Source organism: Condylura cristata, unplaced genomic scaffold (genome assembly GCF_000260355.1).
Source record: "Condylura cristata isolate star-nosed mole 26May11 unplaced genomic scaffold, ConCri1.0 scaffold00023, whole genome shotgun sequence".
Taxonomy (NCBI): domain Eukaryota; kingdom Metazoa; phylum Chordata; class Mammalia; order Eulipotyphla; family Talpidae; genus Condylura; species Condylura cristata.
The window spans coordinates 2,303,474-2,327,874 of NW_004567124.1; the positions used below are offsets into that span (position 1 = coordinate 2,303,474).

The 24,401-nt window shown below is 37.5% G+C and overlaps 1 protein-coding gene across 4 annotated transcripts in view; it reads right to left on the minus strand.

Annotated features, from left to right (window-relative positions):
- Positions 1–7,465: 7,465 nt before the first annotated feature.
- The window catches only part of LRRC49 (leucine rich repeat containing 49), a 95,354-nt gene continuing 78,418 nt past the window's right edge, over positions 7,466–24,401 (minus strand). For 3 of the 4 annotated variants that reach the window (XM_004687626.2, XM_012728758.1, XM_012728759.1), the window contains 5 exons: positions 19,908–20,145; positions 18,611–18,796; positions 15,742–15,851; positions 10,526–10,679; positions 7,488–8,141 (listed from right to left, as the gene is read on the minus strand). In XM_004687626.2, the coding sequence (XP_004687683.1) occupies positions 7,938–8,141; positions 10,526–10,679; positions 15,742–15,851; positions 18,611–18,796; positions 19,908–20,145 (892 nt within the window). In that variant the 3' untranslated portion in view covers positions 7,488–7,937. Of the gene's footprint in view, positions 8,142–10,525; positions 10,680–15,741; positions 15,852–18,610; positions 18,797–19,907; positions 20,146–24,401 lie in introns of all 4 variants that reach the window. The other variant, XM_004687628.2, reaches the window with a different exon arrangement.

Genomic DNA, 24,401 nt, shown 5'->3' on the forward strand with positions numbered 1-24,401 from the left:
ACCCAATGTGAACTGGGTTGCCTGTGGGCCCTCACCTGAGCACTTAAAAGAACTTATAAGATTCAACTGCAGGCACAGACAAAAAGGTTAATAATGGGTTGATTTACAAGAGAAAGGGAAATGAATAACTCAGGGGACGAGAAAGAGGTAAGTTGGTTGATGTGTCCTACCAGTTTCTGGAAGCTCAATAGCATGTGAAAGCTGGTGAAAAGCCAAGAGACAAGCCAAGAGCCCCCAGGCCACATGTCCGGTTTTATATCCAAGCATCACTGCTCCGCTCTCAGATCCCGGCAGCCTCCTTTTAGTGATGCTGGGATTTGTAGTTCTGGTGTCGGGTGGGTCTGAGTACACAAACCCTGTATCTGTAGAGTTCATTCAAGACATCCTTTCCCCCTAACTGTCAGAGAACAGTCTGGCATGTAGACTGTTCTTGCTAATTTCCATTCCACAGAAGTGTGGGTCCAGGAAATTTCTGCCAAAGCAATGGGGGGACAGGTAAGAGGAAATTTTACCCTCTAGAGCTGTGACAACTGCCCCACTATGTCCCATTGTCAAGAGCTTCCACACCACCTCACCACTGTCTCTGACCTCATTGCCTTCCTGTTTGGTCTTCAGACTCTGCCTTCTCTCCTCCTCTGTCAGCTTCTCAGCCCCAGCCACGTAATAGTTGAATCTGAGGAGTATGTTATAAACATTAGCACCCACATTCTGCTTCTGCGAATTCTGATCCAATTTCTCCAAGTAGGCCTCTAATTATAATTTTTAAAGCCTCCCAGGTATTTCTTGTTTTTTTAAAAAATAAAATTTATTTATTTATGCATATAGAACTGGGGTACAGGCCAGAGGTGCAGGGGCGGTGAGAGACAGGGTGGGGAGCAGAACAGGCAGATGAAGATGAAGTACACTGCTGAGGGGAGCAGTGAGCCAGTCAGGAGAGGTCTGCCGCGCCATGTGGGTCACCTTGGGGTGGGGATTGACTCATGCTGAAGTGGCTTGTAGCTTCTTAGTGCTGTGCTTCAACCCACTGCCTCGCCAGGGAGGGCCCTAAATGCCTTTGAAAAAATTATTTATTTATGTCTACAGAACCTGCCAGAGGCGCAGGTGCAGTGAGAGGATTCACCAGAGACAGAGTGGGGAGCAGAACAGGCAGACTGAAGTACATTGCTCAGGGGAGTCGTGGTCAGGTCAGGAGAGGTCTGCCATGCCACGTGGGTCACCTCCGGGGTGGGAATCAAACTCATGTTGAAGTGGCTTTAGCTTCTTAGTGCTGTGCTTTAACCCGCTGCCACCAGGGAGCCTCCCCTCCCCCATGTATTTCTAATGTGCTCCAAAGGTGTTCAGTCGCTCTAATTTTCACTGGGGAATAGCCCTCATAGCCTAAGTTTCTTAACTTTTATATCAGGAACTGGAACTTGTTTTTGTTTATTGCTTGAATTACTGAACTCAAATACCTATTAAAATTAAATATTTTAAAATGAATTATTCTCAAAGCTTTAAGCTGGGCCCTCCCTGGTGCACAGTGGGTTACATCTTGGCACCACGAAGCTATTCACAGCTACTGTAGCACTAGTTCTATCCCTGGAGCTGTTCTAGTTCTAGCCAAGGAGCTGACCCCCATGGCTCAGCAGACCTCTCCTGACCTGTCCGCTGCTCCCCTCAGTACATCAGCCTGTTCTACTCCCCACTCTGTCTCTGGTGAATCCTCTCATCCCCCACAACTCACCCCCCACAACCCTATACCCTAGTTTTTGTAAAAATAAATCTTAAAAAAATTAAAACTTCAAGCTGACTCTAATTTGATAAATTCTCTTAAATCATTTAAAAAGCAATAATAAATTTATCATGACTAATTTTTGAACACTTCAAATATAAAGCTTTCACAAATGCAATGAATTCAAGCTTATTATCATACATTTAAATCTACTCTAAAACCTAAGAACAATGGACTTACTCATTTCTTTGATAATTTATGTGCTTATTTTATACCTTCCTAGGGGATACTGGCCTACTTATTTTAATATCTCCCTAGGATTTCAGCAATATATTTTTATTTCTTCCAGAGGTAGAATAATATTACTAGACCCAAAGAAAAAGTATATGCATGCATTCAGCCCAGTCAAGGTATACAATCTGGATTACTTACCAGTTGATTCATTTTTGCTCTGGACACAGGGCTCATCATTAGGCTGTATTAACCTCTGGTATTAATGCAACATGCAATATGAACTTAAAGGATTCACCTTCACTTAGATTGTATTTTTTTTACAACGTGGTGGCTTTCAGGAAAATGTACTCTTAAAGTCTCACTTTGCCAGAGTTACAAAATGCAATCTCATATTGAAAAAGAATGATGCATTCCTTATCAGTGTTTAAATCAAACTTTTCATCATTCTGCCCATGTCTGTAAATGAACATGCGGTGTCACAAATATTGACTGGGGTTGCAAATAAACTTTAGTGATAGATGTATGCAAATAAAGAATAAAGAAGATCAAATGTATATAAAAATCAGTTGTACACAGGGGCCCTTGGTCCATCCCCCCAAGTCCCAGTAGGTGGAGCAGCAGACAACTCATGGGTTCTCTCCTGGCTTATTCACGTGTGGGGTTGAAAGGTGAGATGGAACTGAGGGTCCCCCAGTCCCCTCCCTTGTCCAGTGACAGAATTGCTACATGTTAGGCAAAACCTTGGAAATTAAGGTTAGAATACTTTTGAAATATAAAAACTATGAAATCCTTAGGAAAAAGGGACCATGCATTTATTTAAAAATAAATGATAAAATTATTTAAAAATAAAATTTAAACTGAAAAGTATAAAAATTTACAGAAAAATATTTAAATACATGAAGAATACATTCACGGATTGGAAGATTCTGTATTCAGATGTCCATCTTCCCCAATTCACCAATCAGTTAGGGAAGATGTACATCCCTGTAGTCCCAATAAAAATGCTGAAAATCTTTTTCATTATAGAAGCTGGCAAACTGCTTCTAAAATTTATTTGACGATGCAAAGACCTAGATGAGCTAAAGGAGTTTTGTAAGAGAAGGATGAAGTTAAATTACCAGACTTCACGATTTTCTAGAGAGGCACAGAAATCATGATAGTGTGGTCTTCATGTAAAAATAGGAAAATGGATTGAGCAATAAGTCTAGAAAGAGACACTCTCATATGAATCAACTAATTTTCAATAACGTTGTCAAGACAAATCAGTAGGGGAAAGGACCAGACAAGTCATGCTGGTGTTAACTGGGCTTCCACCGGAAGTGAAACTGAAGTGAGAACCCATTTTTGCAGACATGAATTCAAGGACTGCAGTCCTGGATGCAATTGCTGACACTAAAAGGCTAGAAGAAAACAGCAGAATACTGTTGCAAACTTGAGACAAGCAAACCTTTTTAGAGAAAATATTAAAAAACGTGCATACATGAAAAAAAATGAACTTTATAATAATTCAAAATTATTATATCCAAAACAAAGTATTCATGAACTAAAAGTAAAAAAGACAATTCAGGTTTGAAAAATGGGCAATAGAATTGAACATTTACTTCACGAAAGAAGGTAGAAAAATGACCAAAAAGCACATAAAATGTGGTTTTGTCATTAGATATGAAGAAAGTAAAATGAAAGCTAAAATAAGATAGATGAAAAAGTCACACTATAATAGTTAAAAATAAAACAGTTGACAATTATTAGCCATAAAAATTAGATCAGTTGTAACTCCTTAATTATTACTGGGAGAGTGTAAAATTATTCAAGCACTTTAGGAAAAAAGTATGGCAGTTCTCTATAAAGTTAAACTTAAGATTGCTCTATTTCCCAGCTCCATTGAACAAGATTCTTGTATAAAAGTCTTTATTTGTAATAGTCCCCAGTTAGAAACAGGGAAATGGAAGGGGTCAACTAGTAATGACATCTTCAAAACTACATAATGTAACAAAATTAATTAAAGGGTCATGTGACAACGTAGAGGTTTTTCTAAAACATTACTGGGTAAAGGAAGCCCAATATAAGAGAGTACACATTGTAGATTTCTATTTACAGAAGTTCCAGAATAGACAAAATTAGTCCATGATGAAAGATATAAAAATGTAGCTGCTCACAATGGAAGGGCAAAAATTGGCTAGAACTTTTCTGAAGTGATTAAAATGTCTTCTATCTTAATTGGGATGTTGCTTATATTTTTAAAATTAATCCATTTATACATTTCATACATTTAATTGGCTATACGTTTCATCTTTTAAAAGGCACTTGAACAGTCTCTTCTCTAAATAAAAACAAAGTTCAAGTACATGTGCACATACACAAATGAGCACACACATTTCATCAGATGGAATACCTGGAACTTTTTTCTCTGCTTGTGGGAGTGTGAACAGATACAAAATCACTTTAGGAAGTCACCTGACAAAATTTAGTAAGGTAAAACTTGTGCACATGACTCAACCGTTCTGTTGTTAAGTGGCATTTAAAGGAGCATTGTCTGTAATAGTTATGAACTTGATGCCACTCATTGCCCACCAACAGGAAAATGGATATCTAAATTCCTGCATTGCCCAGACAAGCAAATACCCAACAACAGTAAAAATGAAAGTAATTCCCATTAATTATGCTTCTCAGGTAGAGCTATGTAGAAACAATATTGAATGGAAAAAGACATATTGAATATTAGCATTTGTATAATTTTAAATACAAAAAAATATCAATAAACTCTATGCAAGTATGCATAAGCAGGAATAGTATGAATAATAATATCAAATTCAGGTCCGTGATTACTTGGGGAGGCATAGAGGCACACAGGGGCTCCATCTCTATAATGTTTTCTTTTTTTTAAAATAAAACAAAAGTAGAAAGATATGAATATGATATAGTTGGTGATGGATACAGGGATATTTATTTAAGATACCACTCTACATGCATTTCTGCATGTTGAAATATTTCAAGATAAACACAAGTTGTGTCTCCAGCAGTTGGAGCAGAGAGACTGGGGAAAGGAATTAATAGTTTCATTGTATCCTGAAAAGAAACAGCCAACTACCCAATGCCCAAGAAATATAGGAGTCATTTATCCTTTGGAGTTTTGGGTATATTTTAGCTCATTTATTTATCCTTATCCTCTTTCCACAGTCAAGGTAGCTTGCAACAAAAGACACATACAATAAGCCATGAAAACATAGCATAAGTAGAAACTCAGGACCAAAGATAACAAATACTCTACCAGTACCACTTGTTAACCACAGTTGTTGGCCCGGATCAAGTTTCAAACTTGGTTCTGAACTTCTTGGCAACAGTAACCATCCAGCTCCAGCTGACCCATAAAGGCAGGTTACAAAAGCTGCCCTTGTTCTTCAACACTTAACTTTTATGTTTTTCTAAGCAGTCTCTTGATATTCTATTTTGCCTTGCTAACTAGCCAGCTTCTTTGGTTTCTTCCTTCTCTCCCTTCCTCCTTGCATTTCTTTCCTCCTTTCCCTTTTCATTTTACTAGGATGATCAGTAAAATGTAGCAATCATTTTGAATGTGGGTTGGTACATACAATTTATTGCCTGAAATATTCTTGGGTTAAGGTGTATAACCTCTCTGTGCTGTAATTTTCTAAAATCCAAGGAGGGCTATCAGTCTGTCTTGCTCAGTGTTGAGATTAAATGAGATAATGAATGTAAAGAGCTTACAACAGGGTGAGATGCTGCTGAACAAAGAGTAGTTATGATGGTGATTACTGCTGTATTTAGTCATGGAAGGAGAGTATTAACCCCGATGCACCCCCTGCGTTTATCAATATGTCAGGAGCAGGGTAAAGGCTCTCACATGCCAGTTTGAGAAGCTCAGTTAAGTGGGGAGCTGATTGATCCAGCACCATGCCCAGCAGCACAGTCAAAGGGTCTTGGGCCCCAGAACACTTGGCCACCACCCCTAAAGCAAGCAGTACACTTAGTCATCAGCTGCTGAACCAGAACACGGGCGAAGTAGCTCTTCAAGTGGGGGACACTGGTTTGAGGGAATCACAAGACTAACCTGCCCGAGATTCCTCTGGCAAAAGCAATCCTTCGGCACACCTTAGCATGTATAGTCTCAAACACACAGGGAATTGCATCTCTTTCTCTTCCCCCAAAGACCATGGAAACCCTGAGTCAAGATGACAACTTTTTTTTTTTTTTTAAGATTTATTTATTTGTGCATACATTACTGGGGTAGGTACAGGCCAGAGGCTCAGGGGTGGTGAGAGGCTTCACCAGAGACAGAGTGGGGAGCAGAACAGGCAGATTGATGAAGTACACTGCTGAGGGGAGCAGCGGGCGGGTCAGGAGAGGTCTGCCACACCATGTGGTCACCTCCAGGGCAGGCGGGAATCGAACTCATGCGGAAGCAGCTTTAGATTCTCAGTGCTGTGCTTTAACCCGCTGCGCCACCAGGGAGGGCCAAGATGACAACTTTTCAGAAGCATCACACCAAGCCAGGACTCATCCTTAACTTCAGACTCAGTAGACCCAGGTGTCCTTGTCCTTTCATCTGGGGGTAATCCTTACCTAGGAATTCTAGCTAAACGGAATAGTTCAGGTACTAGAAGATTTTACTCAAGAAGTAAAATCAATCTGTACGGTACAGAGGGGGGCAGCATTGAGGGGATTGAGGTACAAGGGGATGAGAGGCTGAGGGAAATAAGACAGAATCACTAGATCCTGAGGCAAATTGTCTCAAGTACAGCAAGCAGTGCCTGGGCACTCTTGAGGCCAAGGCACTGAGTTATTCCTTAAATTCAGAACAACTCAGGAGAGCTGAGAATGCATGTGCCATGCACAGTTAGGGCCTGAAGTTCCTAAAGGATGGGCGAGCCAGGGGAGGAGAGGACACATTCAGGAAGCTAGACAGATTTCTTACTAACAGACAGACCATTCACCTGCAAAGTTTAACCGGCACAACAGTTCCCTCCACTTCCGAAAGGCAACAAGTCATTGCCTTTCTCATTGACTAGAAGCTCATAGAACAAGATACTCTTCTTTCTCCCCTCAAGGGTACATGATATAATCCCAGAGAAGATCACCCCTTACCACTCAGATGAGAGATTGCCCATATTTCAATACAGAGAAATGGAAAGATCCTCAAGAAATGCCAACAGCAATCTCTGTCCTGGGGTACAAGTTCTGGGGTCAACCTATATCTGGAAGAAAAGCTGTATTTGCTGGGTGTTGGTTGTGTGCCAGGTGTTACCATAAATGCTTTAAATGTATTCCATTTATCTTGACAGTGATTTTATGAGGTAGACAGATTCTATTATAAAGAATCTGAGGTTCAGAGGGGTGGGGTCACAAAATAGCAAGGCCCAAGTTTTGACTCATTTGTATATTTTCCCACAGTGACCCCCAAGATCCTTTGTGGTACCCTGAGGATGAAGCATATGACCTCTTGCTATACAAGGAGAAGGACTCCTCCCCAGCTATATTACAGTGTATAGTAAATAAGACAGGATGAAGGCAGCAAACACACTTTTTTTTAAACTAATTTATTAATAAGTTTATAATTCACTCATAAAAAAGAACTTATTTTTGGTTTTGAAATCATAACATAAAATAAAAAGGCAAATAACTGGAAGTTATCAGCTGAAGGTAGGTAGAAGCAACTCATGCTGAACCATGAGCAAACACGGCTTTGGGTGATAGCAGGGCCACCGATCCAAGCAAGAACTGAGAGTGCAGAGCATTCCAAGGCCCACGCTAGCTCTAAAAGTTGCTTAGAATCCAAAGGTTGCTTGGTCATATATAGGAAATTAATTCTTCATCCTCACTTTCTGCCTTTCCTTCCCACCCGTTAGCTATGAACAATAAACAGCACTGCTTTGATGCCAGTCTTCCCAGTGTTACTGCTGTTTTAACATGTTTCCTCTACCTATTTTCAACCTTCAAAAATAAAACTTCTTAAATCAACTGCAATTAAAAGACATTTCTATTTTTGTTCCGCTATCTGCTGTAGGCAAAGTTTCATATAGGAATTTTTATTGCGTATTTCTATGACCGCATCCCTCACAAGTTCAATGAACATCTGTGGCCAAAGCTTCTGCAGAGCCTCGTTTTTCATGTTGATTTCTGTGGCTTCTTTCACAAGGTCCTCTATATACATCTTGCAGAATTTCTTTTTTTCTTTTATTTCCTATTTAAAAAAAAAAACAAACAACTTGCATTAAATCAGAACTAATCCAAAGCCAAAGTAACAATAAATGAGCTGAATTTGAGAAACTTGAAAAAATCTATTCTGACTCCCATACCTCAGAACAGGAATACTTTCCCAGATGCTGTTAACAGAGAGCTCTGTTTGAGAAAGGACAGCAGCAGATGCCCACTACTTCCCTGTCCACTCCAGATGTCCCACCTGTGCCTCATACTGGAGTAACTGTATCATAGCCTCACCTTTTCCCTTCCTCTGTTTTCATTCAGTTCAGGTGATTTAGCTCAAACAAGTCTCTGAAGCACAAATTCACGGCTTCTAATGGTAAATGTTTTTGAGTACCCATACCAACGATCTTAATTGATAGGAGGTCCATTAATATTCAGCCCATACTTAAACACCCATACCCTGAATTCACCTCATATTTTAGGAAACTACAGTTAGCACATTACACTGACTTACGTGGCCTAGACACTTGGACAAGGATGGAGGAAGGTGTGCAAGGAGGAAGAAAAAACCTAAGTCTAAGAATCTGAACTTGGTATTGAAAATAAACAGTCCCCCACTCTTTTGGAAACATTAGGAATCCCATATTGGTCAAAGGATTAAATCCAATGACTTTCACATACCCCCTTTTACTATTTTTGAGTCTCATCTTTTAAAACTATTTACCTCAATTTCTGTCTTTCAACAATGAAATATACAGTTCCTGGTATTAACTTATTAGGAATACTTCTAGTCTTTTATTCATACCACACTATTTGCCAGAATGCCCCTTTCTCTTTATCATATGGCTACATTGTGTCCTTTAAGACTTATCAGGAAACTCATATAGAAAGTCTCCTTTGGCATTGATAAGTTAGTCCTCCTCTTCCTCTCTTTCTTTCTCTTTCTCTCTCTCTCTCGGTTCAATGATGTATTATCATCCCTATCAACTGCCTTAGAATAGGAGACTCATGAGGAGCAGGAGAATGACTTCTTGACACCCAAGTGTTATGTATGATTGGTAATCAGTACGTGATCTATGGGTGAAAGTATGATTACAGAGTCCTTCATCAGTTAAAAAAAAATGTACGAAAACCACATACTTGGCTAGCTGTTTCTCTCTTTCTCGTTCTCTATCACACACACGCTTATAAACTTGTATGTTACATATCTCATAGTTCCTTACACATACATAAGTCAGAAATGCTCAATCAATGCTACCTGCTCTTCCTTGTCCTTTTGCCCGTTAGTGCCCTCAAAAATCTATGGAATCTTAACATTCTATGTAATGTAGGTGAGTAGCATCTTAAGCTTTCTTATGACATCCATCAAGGCAGAGACTGCATGCTTGTCTTGTACTTCCTGCAACACCCTAACATTGTATTCCTCCATAAACCTTCAAACACATAAAGGAATAAAGCTTTTGTGACTAAGTGGCTATAGCAGGAACAGACAGGTAAAACTGTATTATACAATTAAGAACACAGTAGTTAATGGTGGAGAAGGAAAGGACTAAATTAAAATATCAAGGAGCCAAGCAAAGAGAGTAGAAATGCATGTTCTGCTAGCCCTCTGCCAGCCTATTGTGGGCTAGTCACACTGTCACAGTCTGCCTACAGTCTTTTTTTAAGACCACATTGGTCAGAATCCTTGGTCCTACTGGAGTCAACAAAATCTATATCTGTTGGGTTGCCTGTTTGTGGGTCTTCACCTATGTGCTCAAGACTCAACCGCAGATACACACAAAAAGGTAAAAAGGGGTTTATTTACAAGAGGGAAAAGGAAAGGAATAATTCAGGGAAAGAGAGAGAGAGAGAGATACAAGTCATCCAATGCACCCTTCCAGTTCCGCTGAAAGCTGAACTGGAACAGCACACTGAACAGCACACTGAAAGCTGATGAAGAGCCAAGTGACCAGCTGCTAGTCACAAGGCCAAGAGAGAGAGAGAGAGCCTCAGCTCAACATATCTGGTTTTATATCCAAAACCCCAAATGGCTGCTTCACTCTGCCCTCGGGTCCTAGTAGTCCTCCCTTTGGTGTTGCTGGGATTTGTAGTTTTGGGGTCTGGAGTAGGGGTGGAGTCCACAAAACCTGTATCTGTAGAGTTCATTCAGGACATGCTTGCCCCCTAACTCTACAACAGTTTAGATTTTTGGCACAAACTTCCTTTGAATATTGTTTTCTGCTAAAATAAGGTTATTAGAACTTTGAGGTTTACTACTTCCTAATGCTTTGGTACCTACTATTTAGACTTACATATAAGATTGCTAACATTCTAAAACAAAAAAAGGCTATCTTAACTGAATAAGAAAGGACTGTCTAACTGCAGAGTTCCCAAGCATATTTCCAGGCACTAGATTCCCAATGTTAATGGTAATTTTACCTCTAGCTTTTCATTATAAAAGTCTCTTGTGGTATAATTTAGTGTAGCACGGTTTGTGTTTTCTCCTATAAGTCTTTTGCTATCATTATTTTCTTCATTGATAATGCCAGGTTTTTTGCCTTTGGTTTCAAGCAGATACCGGAACTGCTTCTTCCTACAGAAAGACAGTGAAGAGATTCAGAGTTACTTATCAGACTTATTAAAATATATGTAGTTTTTGTCAATGTGAGAAGGGAGCATATGTTCTTTTGACTTTCTGTTCTATAAGTCTAAATTTATTATTCATTTGAGTCCAGTTGGGTACCCCAATCTTTCAACTAAGTAAGCTACTCAACCCAAATTCTTTTGGTTCATAGCTGTTAATCAACATAAACATGACTCAAGCATTTCTAAAGTGAAAAAAAAACTCTACCTTTAAAATCAATACAAAAATTAAACAATTACAGAGCACAAAACAACCCAATTAAAGATGTAGAAGAAACCAAAATTTCAAAATCTTTATATTCTATAAAATAATTACCTCTTATAAATCAAATAGTTCATAATTCCATTATGCAGTTCAGTAGTATTACTCATCGCTAGAAAATGGAATGGGATACTGATTTAAGTTTATGCAAACACAAAACAAAAAAAACCCCAAACTTAGAACTTTTAGTATATCAGGGCAAAATCCTAGCAGGAAGTACATAAGGAAACAGGAAGCCTCGTCTGATTATGAAGAGCAACAGTTAATATCACCTAAAGACCAAGAAGCCTAGAATTCCAGAGGACTACAACTCATACCCCATCAAGTCACTTCTGGCTTCTACCACTAAAGGGGTCTCTAAATGAACTTATTTACTGTGAACAGAAATTTGAGAGCAGAAGATGAAGATATTTTTTATATGTTCTCTATTTATTTTTAAGCTTCCTGATGTTCTTGCTAAAAACATCTTGCAACCATAATACTCCTAAAGACAGGCACAGCTGTGATATACTTATTTAAAAAAGGACAATGCCTATGGGAAGTTTTTCTAGGCTCAGGTAAATGTCTCAGGCATGTCTAACATTAGTACTACTGTCAATTGACTAAGAGAGACACAGAACAACACTTTTCCCCCCTTCTTCTTGTGTGCTTGCCATTGTCTGTAAACATTATCAAAGGGAATTTTTGAGAAAAGATGAAAGTGACTTACTCCAGAGGGGGTACAAGTTATTTGTCCCATTTAACTAGACACAGTAATATTTAAGCTTCAGTTTTATTTTAAACCACCCATGTATTACCACTTCAGGTTGCAAAATAGAGAGGACTGGTTTTTCATTACAATTTTTTATAGACAACTTTCTCCTCTTCTTTGATCATATCAAGGCAACCTTCCTTGGAAAATTTTGAGTAGGGAGAAAGGATATATTTATATATGATCACCCTAACTCTACACATACTCATTGGGGTTCTAGATATGGAAAGATCTCAAGATTTCTATTCACCATTTTAGAGAGCATCCTAAGCTTCTTTGAAGCTAGCAAAACCACAACTTAAGTTTCCCTGAACTGCCTCAAGGGCAATCACAGGCTGTGTGCTCACCTTCACATTGTTCTCATTCCCATAGATCCTGGCCTAATAACTAGATTTTGTCAATGCAACAATATTTCTATGGAATTTTTATTTTATTCTGTATTTTTTAGTTGCTTTTGATGCAAGGGATGGGTCAAAACATCATTTTCAGAAAAAGAAGTTCACTATTAGTCAGTGAAATGCCTCAAACTGTGTAAATGTTTACACACAGCATAAAACTTCAACTAAGCCCCCAGCACTCCCAACATCCACACCCTTCCGGGAGTACATTCTTTCAGCTCCATTTGAGTGCCTCTATATTTAGATAGGTACTTATTTTTCATAATAACATTGGGTCACAGTATATTGTTTTGTGCCTTACTTCATTTCAGTATCTGTCACTGGATAATTTTATGTCAGAATAGGAACTCATTGACAATAAATTTTTCTTTTTTACAATTTTATAATTACTGTAATGTTGATGGTATCAGATAAATACTAGATCCATATTTGAAAAGTATCATGATTTATTTAGCTTTCGCTATTATTAGGCAGTTAGTTACTCTCCAAAGTTGGGTTACTACAAACAATCAAGCAATGTCAAATTTAGAAATCTTCCGAGTATTGGGTATGTTCCCAGTATTTTGTTGTTGTTGTTCCAAATATTTTTTTTTAAAGATTTATTTATTTATTCGTACAGAACTGGGGTACAGGCCAGAGATGCAGAGGGTGAGAGGATTCACCAGAGACAGAGGGGAAGCAGAACAGGCAGATCCGACGAAGTACACTGCTGAGGGGAGCAGCGGGCGGGTCAGGAGAGGTCTGCCTAGCTATGTCATCACCTCCAGGGCAGGCGGGGTTCGAACTCATGCGGAAGTGGCTTTAGTTTCTCAGTGCAGTGCTTTAACCCGCTGCGCCACCTGGGAGGGCCTCCAATTATTTTTTAACCAGCATTTTCAGACAAAAAATATGACAAGTATTGCCAACTTATCTTTGCCCCAAAGTCTGTATCGAGATATACTTTCATCAACAGTGTAGAGTATTTATTGCCTAAGTATTAGAGGAATCTTGATATTATTGGTTTTAAAATTTTAAGTAAGATTGATTCAAGTCAATCTTATTGGTGGCAATAACATCTCATTGTTTTAATCTATTTTGTATTGCTTCTCCAGTTTTTCCATTTTTCCAATTATAACTGGATACATTTTCAGTTTACTCTTTTTCCAAGTTAAATTTTGGTTTATTTGATCTGCTAACCAAATAGACTAATATCTATCACAATGAAAGTAAATTGACCAATAGGTACTGTACTTGCTGATAAATTTATAAGATGTGAATTTTGCTTACATTAAATTTATAATTATTATCTTCTTTGGTTGACTGCAGTGTTTGTTATCATCAGTTTTATTACCACAGATATTAATATTCCCATATTCGTTTGTTGTTGGTATTTTCTTGTTACATATTTTTCTTCGTTTTCAACGATTATAGATTACATTCTTTAGGGTTCTTTATCAAAAAACTTTCATCTGGCCCTCCCTGGTGGCACAGCAATAAGAAGCTAAAGCCACTTCAACATGAGTTCAATCCCTGCTCGGGAGGTGATCCACATGGCACAGCAGACCTCTCCTGTCTCTCCCACTGCTCCCTCAGCAGTGTACTTCATCAGTCAGCCTGTTCTGCTCTCCATTCTGTCTCTGGTGAAGCCTCTCACTGCCCCTGCACCTCTGGCCCAGTTCTGAATGCATAAGTAAGTCTTTAAAAAAATCATCCAATCTCAGAGCTACTATTATATTTTTGTTAATATTTACAGTGATAGGCCCTCCCTGGTGGCGCAGCAGGTTAAAGCACTGCACTAAGAAGCTTAAGCCACTTCCACATGAGTTCGATCCCCGCCTGCCCTGGAGGTGACCACAGTGGTGCAGCAGACCTCTCCTGACCCGCCCGCTGCTCCCCTCAGCAGTGTACTTCATCGATCTGCCTGTTCTGCTCCCCACTCTGTCCCTGGTGAATTCTCTCACCTTCTGTATCTCTGGCCTGTACCCCAGTTCCGTATGAATAAATAAATAAATCATTAAAATAAATAAATAAATAAATAAGTAAATATTTACAGTGATAACTAACATGTTTATATTTCATCTTAGCCTTTGTTGATTTTTTCCTTTTAGTAGTTTTCAGTATTGTTAAAGTAGTTTCAATAGTATTTTTCCCTTTTAGTAGTTTAGAAAGTATACATCTAATCTTTTCCTAATAGTAGGTGTTAAAATTTAATATGGATATTAAATATGTATTTCTGGTGTTATATAGTATCTATTATCTCTCCCAAACAAGAAAAGAAACTAAAAAAACTCACTCTCTTATGACTTTCTGGGATTTTTATTTTCAAGTTATTGTTTATTACATTATAACTAGTCTTTTTTGAGGCAACAAGGATTTTGACTAATTTCACACCATTTCCTAAATACAGTGCTTCCTATTTCTTGTATTTACAGTTTTGTAGTACTACTTCCCTAAGTTTTTGTTGTTTTGTTTTTCCGTCATTCTGGTTTTTTTTAAAATGAGATTTATAGTCTACCAATCAGTTACTCTTGGGTAAGATCTGTAATCTGAACTGAACTAAGTGGGAAATAAAGAGTATCATATCAGATACCCAATGTGTTGGTATAATTACAGCTGTGCAACATGGCTCTGGACCCATGCTCTGGGGAGGGTGGTGCCTAAAGCGGTAAAAATTATATGATCCTGGGTCTTGCAGTTGGTAGATAACATGTGGCTCTTGACTGTAGCAAAGGCAGCAGTTTCCTTGGTGCTATCACTCTGGGAGTCATCCCTGGAGGCCTCGTCTAGGCATTGCTTCCCCACTCCTTACAATGATTCTGTAAGACAACTAACACCTTCTATATCATGTGTGCTCTGCTTACTCTAGCCAAAGTGAATTGCATCTGTAAGTGAACCAAGACTGACAACCATCCATGACTTTTCTCCCTCCATCCATGCCACATCCTATTGGTCAGCTTTTCTAAGTATTTTTCAAATTATCCTCCATCTGTTTTCATTCTTTTAGTTCAGGCCCTCATAATCTATCCTCATAATCAGTAGACTAGCCCTGGGTAGATCTAGAAGTCTTTCTAGAACATATCAATATTTAATCACATTATTATTATGTTTAATTACAAACCATACATCTTCATTTTTGTTTTACACAGATTGCAAGGATTTTCAAAATCAGTCCATAATCTCCCTAGCTGTTTCTTATCATTATTCATAATTAACCCATGCTCCAATCACATTGACTTATTTATAACTCCTTGTGTCTCTATAGGTCTCTTTCCTCCATATCCTCAACCTGAAAAATTCCTATTTATTCCTGAAGAACAATACATATTTTTACCTCCCTTGAGTAGCCTTCCCTGGTATTATTCCAAAGTAATTTCTCTTATGTTCTATAGCTCTCTCTCATAGGCTCTGAAACATTACACACATCTTTCACTTATTAGATTATAGATCACGTGAGATCAGTGTTAATTCAACTTTATATTCCCAACACTTTAAATAGGGTCAGGAACAAAATAAATTTAAAGTAAATGTTTATTGGATGCATAATTGGTAAGATAAGAATTGTGTGGCATTTTTCCCTTTTCTGAGTGCAACATTTATAAAAACTACTGAAATGAAAAGTTACCTGGCATCACCCAGAATTGAAATCAGACGGTACTGGGGTAATTCAGAAGATGCCACATGAGCTAGGATTCCAAAGAGCCTCTCAGCCATGATCATATCATTCTGTGTCACCTGAAGAGACACAATCAACAGGGGTCAAAAATAATGCTGCCTCTGAGCTTGATACAATTAACGTGATTCCAAAAATATGCCCAAGTTAAATATTTTGTTTTAGTCCAGGAAAGTGCATTGTCTGACCTATAAGAAGACAGTGGTCACTGATATTCCCTGTTTTCCCCTGAGGTTATTAGGAATGAAGAGGTACAAATATGACTCATGGTAGTGCAGTGTAAGCAGGAGATGAAGAGTTAGCTCGACTTAAAATTTTCTAAGTTACTTGAAGTAACTTAAATTCTTCATAAATTTTTCTGAAATTCTATAGGTGCTCATAGCAGAATGATTTAGGAGAAATTCTTACATGCCAATGGAATTGATTTTAATAATTTATCACAGGTAAATCAAAGTGCTGTTCACATCTTGCACCTACAAGGATAATTTGGTTCTTCCTCAAAGATGGAATTGTCATTGAATTAACAAGGATAACCTGGCTCATTCTGAAATTATGTCTGCCTTTCTCCTTTCAGGGAACAACTTGTATACAGATATTCCTTGTGAATATTCATTCCTATGTCAACCAAAAAAGCACTATAAGGTAAAAGCAGGATTTGGATTAATACCTGAGCATATTTTCTTTAATATAAAATAAGGGTTTTGCATTTTAGATACTATGAGCTATTCTATTCATTTCTGTGGTTCCCAACCAGGGATCCCTTGGAAACATCTGGCAATGTTTGGAGATATTTATGTTTCAGCTGGTGAAGGGGCACTACTGGCATCTAGTGGGCAGAGACCAAGATGCTGCTGACCATGTTCCATTGCATAGGACAACTTGCAAAGAACTGTCTAGCCCGAAATGCCAAACAGAGCTAAGGTTGAGAAACTCTGATATAGTTAAAGTTGGGTTCTTTTAAAAATTCATTCTTCGCACTATATGTAACACACTTAATGTGCATTTTCTGAAAAATAAAGTCCACAATCCACAGGTACTCATATACATCAATCAGTGGAGAATGACTCTTCCCTGCCCTGCCTTTCCTTAGGTCTGCAAAGTTAATGAAGCTGCTGTTCCCTCAAGTCCTGCCTTTAGCTGACAACTAAGATGTTTGGTCTACTATAGTCACCTAGTGGTCGGCACAGGCCACTACGCCAACTTTTCTTTGTGATACACATAATTCAATTTGTTTACCAAAGTAATATTTTCTTATACAAATGAGAAAGAGAAAAATAACATTATTACATATTGTCAAAGATGCGATGAGCACCTTTATTTTAGGTCTTTTGATGATATGTCATATATCCCCAAAATTCCCTTTTGGAACTTAATTCATTTTTGGAATTGAAATCAGAATAAGTTATATCGATTCTCTATGATTTTTCTCCACTTTTTGTAGCTATATTGTTCCTTTCTATTTCAAAGTTAACAATAATTTGTAATCTATATTTGGGTATATACACTATTTAGGGTTAACCAGGATAATAGTTTGGCTATTATTGAAGGAGAATCATGTATGAGCAATATAATTATTTCACTTTAGATCCAGGCTAGCCTTGGAAACCTTTGGAATAAATTATTAAGTCTGACTAGTGTCTCTCAACCTGTCTGAGGAAGTTCTAAGAGAGTATATGAATACACAAAATTGAGCCAAATCTCTTGATAATTAGTTGGACAAATTGATAGTCATCTGAAGTCCAACTTTGCTTTACCTCTTTAGCAGATGACTGATACTTATAGTCATGGTCTACCAGGGTTTCTGCCTACTTGATAAGGCTCTTGTACACCGATCAAGAAAGCTCCAGTCTCCTAACAGTAGCTGAATTTTTGGACTTATAGGCTAAGCTATATAGCATATTTGCTGCAGGCAAATGCAGTTACTATTTCGTGCTGGTAAAGTTGATTACAGTTTATCTTATAATCAAGGAATACTCTCAAATTTAACAGATAATCACAATAATACTGACAACATATATAGGGTTGTTCTCCCCTGACCTCTTTTGGAGGACTATATAAATTCAGTTCAGGAATTGCCTCAGCAGAGGTGGAACACAGAATGACTCTTTGCTGGCAAAATAATATCTAGAAAGGACGTGTTCTTTAGGTGGCAGAAAGACTGCCTTCTGGCAACCTGGAAAACAACTTTTCACGATAACTTTCCAGTTATTCAGGTTCCTGAGTTATACAATACACACATGCCAATTATTAATAAAGCAATCATTGACTTTTACTTGTTTTATTTCCTTTTTTCTCACATTTTTTATCTTCTCTTCCCCACTTTCTTTTTCTTATCTCCTTTTATGCAGATCACTCTCCTCTGCATACATTCTCCTCCCCCCTCCCTTTTTTTTCTTCTCTTCCTCTACCATGACCCTTATTAGTTGATATTTAGAGCTCACTTCCCCACCCCTTCTTACATGTCAGGCAGTCTGTAAAGCAATTTGAAAAATACAAAGATCATACTATCTTCAGAAATGTTCTTTCTTTTTGAAATTGTCATCCTGCCAATGTTTTAACTTTCCTGAGTGTGTAAAAATAAGAGAAAAATATAATTACAGTTCACCATGACTTTGTTAGTATTTTATTTTCAAAACTTTTTAGTGCTTTAAATTTTTGATAGATTTTTAGCCTTTTGACATTGTAAATGACAATATTATTTTAAAAAGCAACATTTCTTTAAAACTCTAACATGGTTACTTCAATTCCTGACCATTTTTAATAACTATTTACCCTTAACAGGGTCATTTTCATTTTATAGTTGACTTAGTTTTTAGCTTACCTCTGTTCCATTTATTTTCTGCATACTAAAATGGCTCAGCCTAAACAGAACATAATATTTCCAGAGTGTAAAATTGACAACTGGATTTCCTTGAGGGTCAATTGTTAACTGGTCAATGCGACGGAGTTGTGCCAGTGCATTAAACTGCTGCAGCATTATAAGATTTGTTTCTTTGAATTTGAGGTGCTGAAGTAATAAAGGACAAAAACAAGAGCTGAACATTGAACTTAATCAATTAAAATATTTAACATTGAAGCTTCACTAATCATTCGGTAAGCAAATCTGTGAACTTCAGCTTTAGTATGTTTTTCAACTGAATATACTAAATCAACTTGCATAATTTTAAGCCATCTAATACATCACTGATACAATCCTTAATCTACTCACTAATGAATCCAAAGTGATTTCCCTTCTGCAAAGCACATCATTAAACAACTATTTTAAAAGTATGTATATAATTCAGACTTTTATATGTTTTACAGTGAAATTAAATCTATAAAGGAAAGATGAGAAATGAAAAATTCAGAACTTCAAAAATACAGGGCAAAAATGCTTCTGAAAACAACTAGTTAGCTATCATCATCTCTATTTTCACAATTACTGTGTAGGTTGATTAAAATGACTTAAGAAAAATTAAATCACTAAAATTGAAAAGCTGATGGAAGTGCTCTCTCTAAACATATGGTCTCACATGGCTATTTTCCTGAGGGAGGATGGTGTGGCAAAAGAAAAAAACTATAAAAGAGCAAGTAAAGGAAGTCACCTTTCTAACAGAATAACAATAATAATAAAAACTCATTGCTGAGCACAGGGAAATCATAGTTTCTATAAATACCTACTAATAAATAACACCACAAGTAGAAATACTAATTCTCAAAGTAATTTCAATGAACTAATGAAATTATTTAAAATGTTGTTAAAGGACTACAGTAAAAAGTATATATAAATGTATACGCCCCATTAAAAGTATTACAATAAGTAAATATATAATACAGGCTCATGTGAGGTCCTGTTGAATGCTTTATAAAGTAGAAATCTATAAATTGAGTAAAATTATATTACTCCTTTTACACATCATAAAGAATTATTTTGTACAGAGATAATTTCCAATATAAACAGAAAACTTCAAGGCCATTATGAATGCTAATTTAAATCCCAGATCCAGAAAATTAACACAAAAATTCAGTCTTCTGCCAGATAGAAAGTGCATAAATAAAACTTAAAACAGGTTTTTGGCTTGAACACAGGAGTCATGACTGAGAATAATTCAAATATACTACTAGAAGGAAATGTTTACCAGAGAATTAGGAAACTTAATCTTCAATTTGGGAAGCACTTGGACGATTTCATCAAACTCTATAAAAATAAAGGAGACCGTTGTCACCATTCCTGCTGTTTGAACACTCCAATTCCGATCCAGTGACTCCAGAGCTCCTGAGCCATATAGAGAAAGTGTGTCCCCCTCCACTTCAACAAGGTGTGTGTCTGTGACAGTTAAACCTTGGAAAGCATTGCTGAGTCCTGGGTCCAGAGACCTGGAAAACCCAACGTACTTTCTAAGTAAAAGTAGTAGGCAAAGTACATAACAGAATATAAAGTTTGTTAGAAAAGGCAGCTGAAATTTTATATTCAGCTTTTATTCATTCCAGTAAACCCAGAGTATCAAAGACTATGTTTTATAGAACATCTGGAAGTTTCACATTCTTTTAGTCATTAAAAGGCGTATGTGAAATAAAATACTACCTTTAAACTCAAATTATCAAGTAAAGATAATACATACTGTGTTTAGCTTTAAAACAATCCAGTTAATGTATCCTAGCTATCTTTTCATGCCAAAATGAAAGTATTCACTTTTTGAGTGAAAATAATTAATTTTACAAAACAGAATTTTTATAGTAAGACAATATAATATGAAAATGCTTACTAACATTTGGGAAGTGCCACACAATGAAACCAAATAAATGGGGGCACCTTGTCTCTCCCCACCCAAATGCACCGGACCAACCTTTCCCTTCTACCCCAAATTGAATATGGGGGAGAAACATCAAACTCCCAGTCAGATGTAATCAAAAGGAGACATTTCACTTGAGTGTGTATTAAAAAGAATAGAGAAGGCCAACAAAAACTTAAAAAAGCAAAAAAGGCACACTCATTCACTGTTGGTAGGAATGTAATTTGGTGTGGCCTCTATGGAAAATGTGTGGCAACTTCTCAGAAAAATAAAAATGGAAACACCATATGATCCAGCAGTACCACTGCTAGGTATCTGAAAGAACAGCAAAACTCTAATTCAAAATAGCCAAGTCATGGAACCTATCTAAATGCCACCAACTTAAAGAAATTGTATGTGGAGTACTACTTAGCCATTAAAAAAATTAAATAGTGACTTTTGGGACAAAATAGATGAAATAAGTCAGGAAGTGAGAGGCAGTTACTGAATGGTTTCACTCATAGATGGACTATAAATAACCAAAGAAAATAAACAGGTATATCACAAACAAAAGTGATTCTTAGACTCTGAAAACATACTAATTACCAGAGATGGGAAGGGGAGGGAGGTGTAGAATAGGAACAATGATAAGGCATTTGCACAGGAATTTTAATAGAGGGTGAATAAAGCAAGGACACATATGAAGGTGTGAGGTTGTACTCCTAAAATAACATAGTTACATAAATGGCAAATTAATAAAATTTGCAGCAAAAAAAGGGTTTATTTGCCCTTTGCCTTTAAGAATTCCTAATCTGTGTAGATGGTGAAAAGCAAGACAAATACATACACCAACTCTAATATAATGTTCTTCATGTCATATAATGAATATGTAAATGATATGTTGTAAGAATACAGAGAAAGAATGACTAGCCTAGGGGAGAGAAAACAGATTTCAAAGGAGGTAGTATTTGACCTGGCTTTGAAAGATGAATATTAAAATTTTAGTGAAGAAAGGCACAGAAACCTAATCTGTCGAGGTAACATCAATTTCATTATGGCTGGAATACTGAATAACAGTGTAAACTAGATCCCCACAGCCCCAGAGGCCACAGGCCAAGGTAGCTTTGTTGGGCTTGAGGAACCCTGGCCTCAGCCCACTGCCTGTGGACAGTGCCCCTCTCCCAGTGCCGACAAGGCTGGCTCCAACCGTGACTCCCTGGAACCAAGAGGTGCAAGAGCCTGCCCTGACTTGATGGGGTGGACTTTTTCCCACTTTTATATCCAGCTCTAGGATTCTAAATGTGAGCTAAATGGACCAATCAGGTTCAAATTCACTCCATTAATTACTCAGATTAAAAAAAGGAAAATGAGCTGATTTATGCTAAATGGCCCCAATAAATGCTTTAAGATTGAAAACAGTCCAGTTAGTGGTGGACTTGTAGGGTGGGGCAGCTTGATTCATTCTGCTCTCAATCTTCAAAGAGGCATTCTGCTCCTTCCTGGCTTCTGAAGGAAAAAAAGTCAGTTAACTGCCAGCCTCAGAAGAAAGAAGAGATTCGTTCTACTCCTGACCTTTGGATTCGTCAGACCACCTTCAAAGAAGAATTCTGCTCTGGGCTTCCAAAGAGAGAAGGATTTGAGGACCACCTTTGAAGAAGAAGTCCCTCTGCTGCCAGCCTTCAGAGGAAGCATTCACTGGACCATGTTTGAAGGAGGACTTGACAGATGCCCTCTGCTGGAAGAGAAGCATCCAGCACCTTCATGGGTTTCAACGGACCTCCACAGACCCTCACAGAGACTCAGTGGCTGTACCTGCCTCTGGCCCTACTTCTGAAGTTGCCTGCAAGGAGCACCACTGGGCTCAGCCCACAGTCTCAAAATGCTGACAAAAGCCTGATTCCCGGGCACCAGCTGGTGGTGTAACATCTGCCGCTGTCTAGTCCAGCATCGGGCCCCAGACTCCAGACCGCTGCTGTGGGCTACTGCAGTGTCACTTCATCTGCTACCAGCGGCCATGGTTTGGTACTCGTGGACACTGCAGACTCTATCTGTGGTGAGACAGTCACTTGTGGCCTTAAAGACTTTCCTTTTCCCCAACCTTCTGTTTGTTAAGTAAACCCTGTTGCTGGATCCTGAACTTGAGTGGTCATGCAATTGTAGAGAACCCACGGTGAGAACTCATGGACAGTGACCTGTTCCCCACCTTGGGCCCTGTTGTTTGACAGTTTTGACCCTGTCTAGAATTGTTTGGTCACTGTCCCCCAGCACTGTTTAGCTCTGTTTGCATATACTTTTAAATGATAGTACTATTTTCATGAGGAGTGAAACAAACATTTGGGAGTCTTAATTGCTGAAAATGAAGCTGAAAAGTGAAATTTTATCTTACAGGCTGAGGAACAGAAAAGATTTTTAAATAAATAGAACTATATTCAGTTCAAGTTTTAAAACATCTCCAATGTGCCCTGAATGGAGCTAGGTGGTGGTGCTGGGAATACAAAGATGAATAAAACATGCTCCCTGTCATCAAGGACCTGATTCAGACAGCTAAGTTGGCCAACTTTTTGGAAATGTAGCAGAGAAAGGCTAGTTGGCTGGGAGTTGGAAGGCAGACCAGCACTATAGTGTCAACTAGACCATGAAAAGACATAATCGAAAAAGGCCATGGCGTAGTCAAAATGTAAGAAAATCAGACAGGTCTTAGTTCAAATTACAAAGCTGTCACTAATAAACAAATTGGGAGGCAAGTTATTTAACAGCTATAGTTTCAGTTTCCCTGTATGTGCAATGGTGATCATACATATTTTTTCAAAGTTGCTATGGAGACAGAAGTAATATTCTATAGATAATGTAAGAGAACATAGATACATCAGATATTTAAGAGAAAATAAAAGTAGGCTATAGTGATAGATAACTTTGATGACTGAAGAAGGATTTGTTATTAATGTCTCCAACTTTGAGACTTGCTTCCTGTGTCATCTTTCTGATTTTTCTACCTGTACCTAGTATGAATTTACACTCTAAGAAATGTGCTATTCTTTTAGAGAGGATCCACATTTTAAAATTTCTTTCCCAGTCAATGAAGTTCAATATACTACCTAACTCAAATATTAATTATATCACAGTAGGCAGTATGCCATCAAATAGGAATTCTCTTTAAGATGATTATGGTTAATTCCAAATCCAGATGTTCACTCATTGAACTTTACTTAAGAGTGAATGAGAAAAATATTTGATGTCTTCTTGATTAGTAGAAGACACTAAAAAAGCACAATGATTAACTTAATGTCATAACTAAAATGAAACTTTGAACATTAGGGTGAATGAAGAATATACTCTAATGTTTATGTGTAAAAAAATAATACTTCAGAGGGTTAGGGGTATTTTTCAGGATTATTTTTTTTAAGTTTAGACACTTAAAATATTTCGGAAGATTCTTTTCCCAAAGAATAAGTGGTGCTGATGCCTATAATACCATATTTTATGAATTTCTATTACAACACTGGTAGGTGTGGAAATTCATTTTATTCATTATATTTTATTATAGTATCATTGGCTAAAATACCATAGTGTTCATAGACAGGAAATGACCAAAAATAAACCAGCTATACTACATGCATCCAAAGTAAGCAAAGAAAATATTACACCAAGCACTTACCCATTTCTGGCAGGGAAAATAAACCTGCAATATGTCATTTTACGATAGAACTATCCCAAGTACAGTGAATAGTGAAATCATTAATGGGATATACCAAAGTTCTACAGAACCTTTTTCTTTATGTGCCTATAATTTTTTCATGGACACTTTTTTCCCAGGCACTTAGTTATATACATTTAGTTACATATGTAAGCCCAAGGTCACAG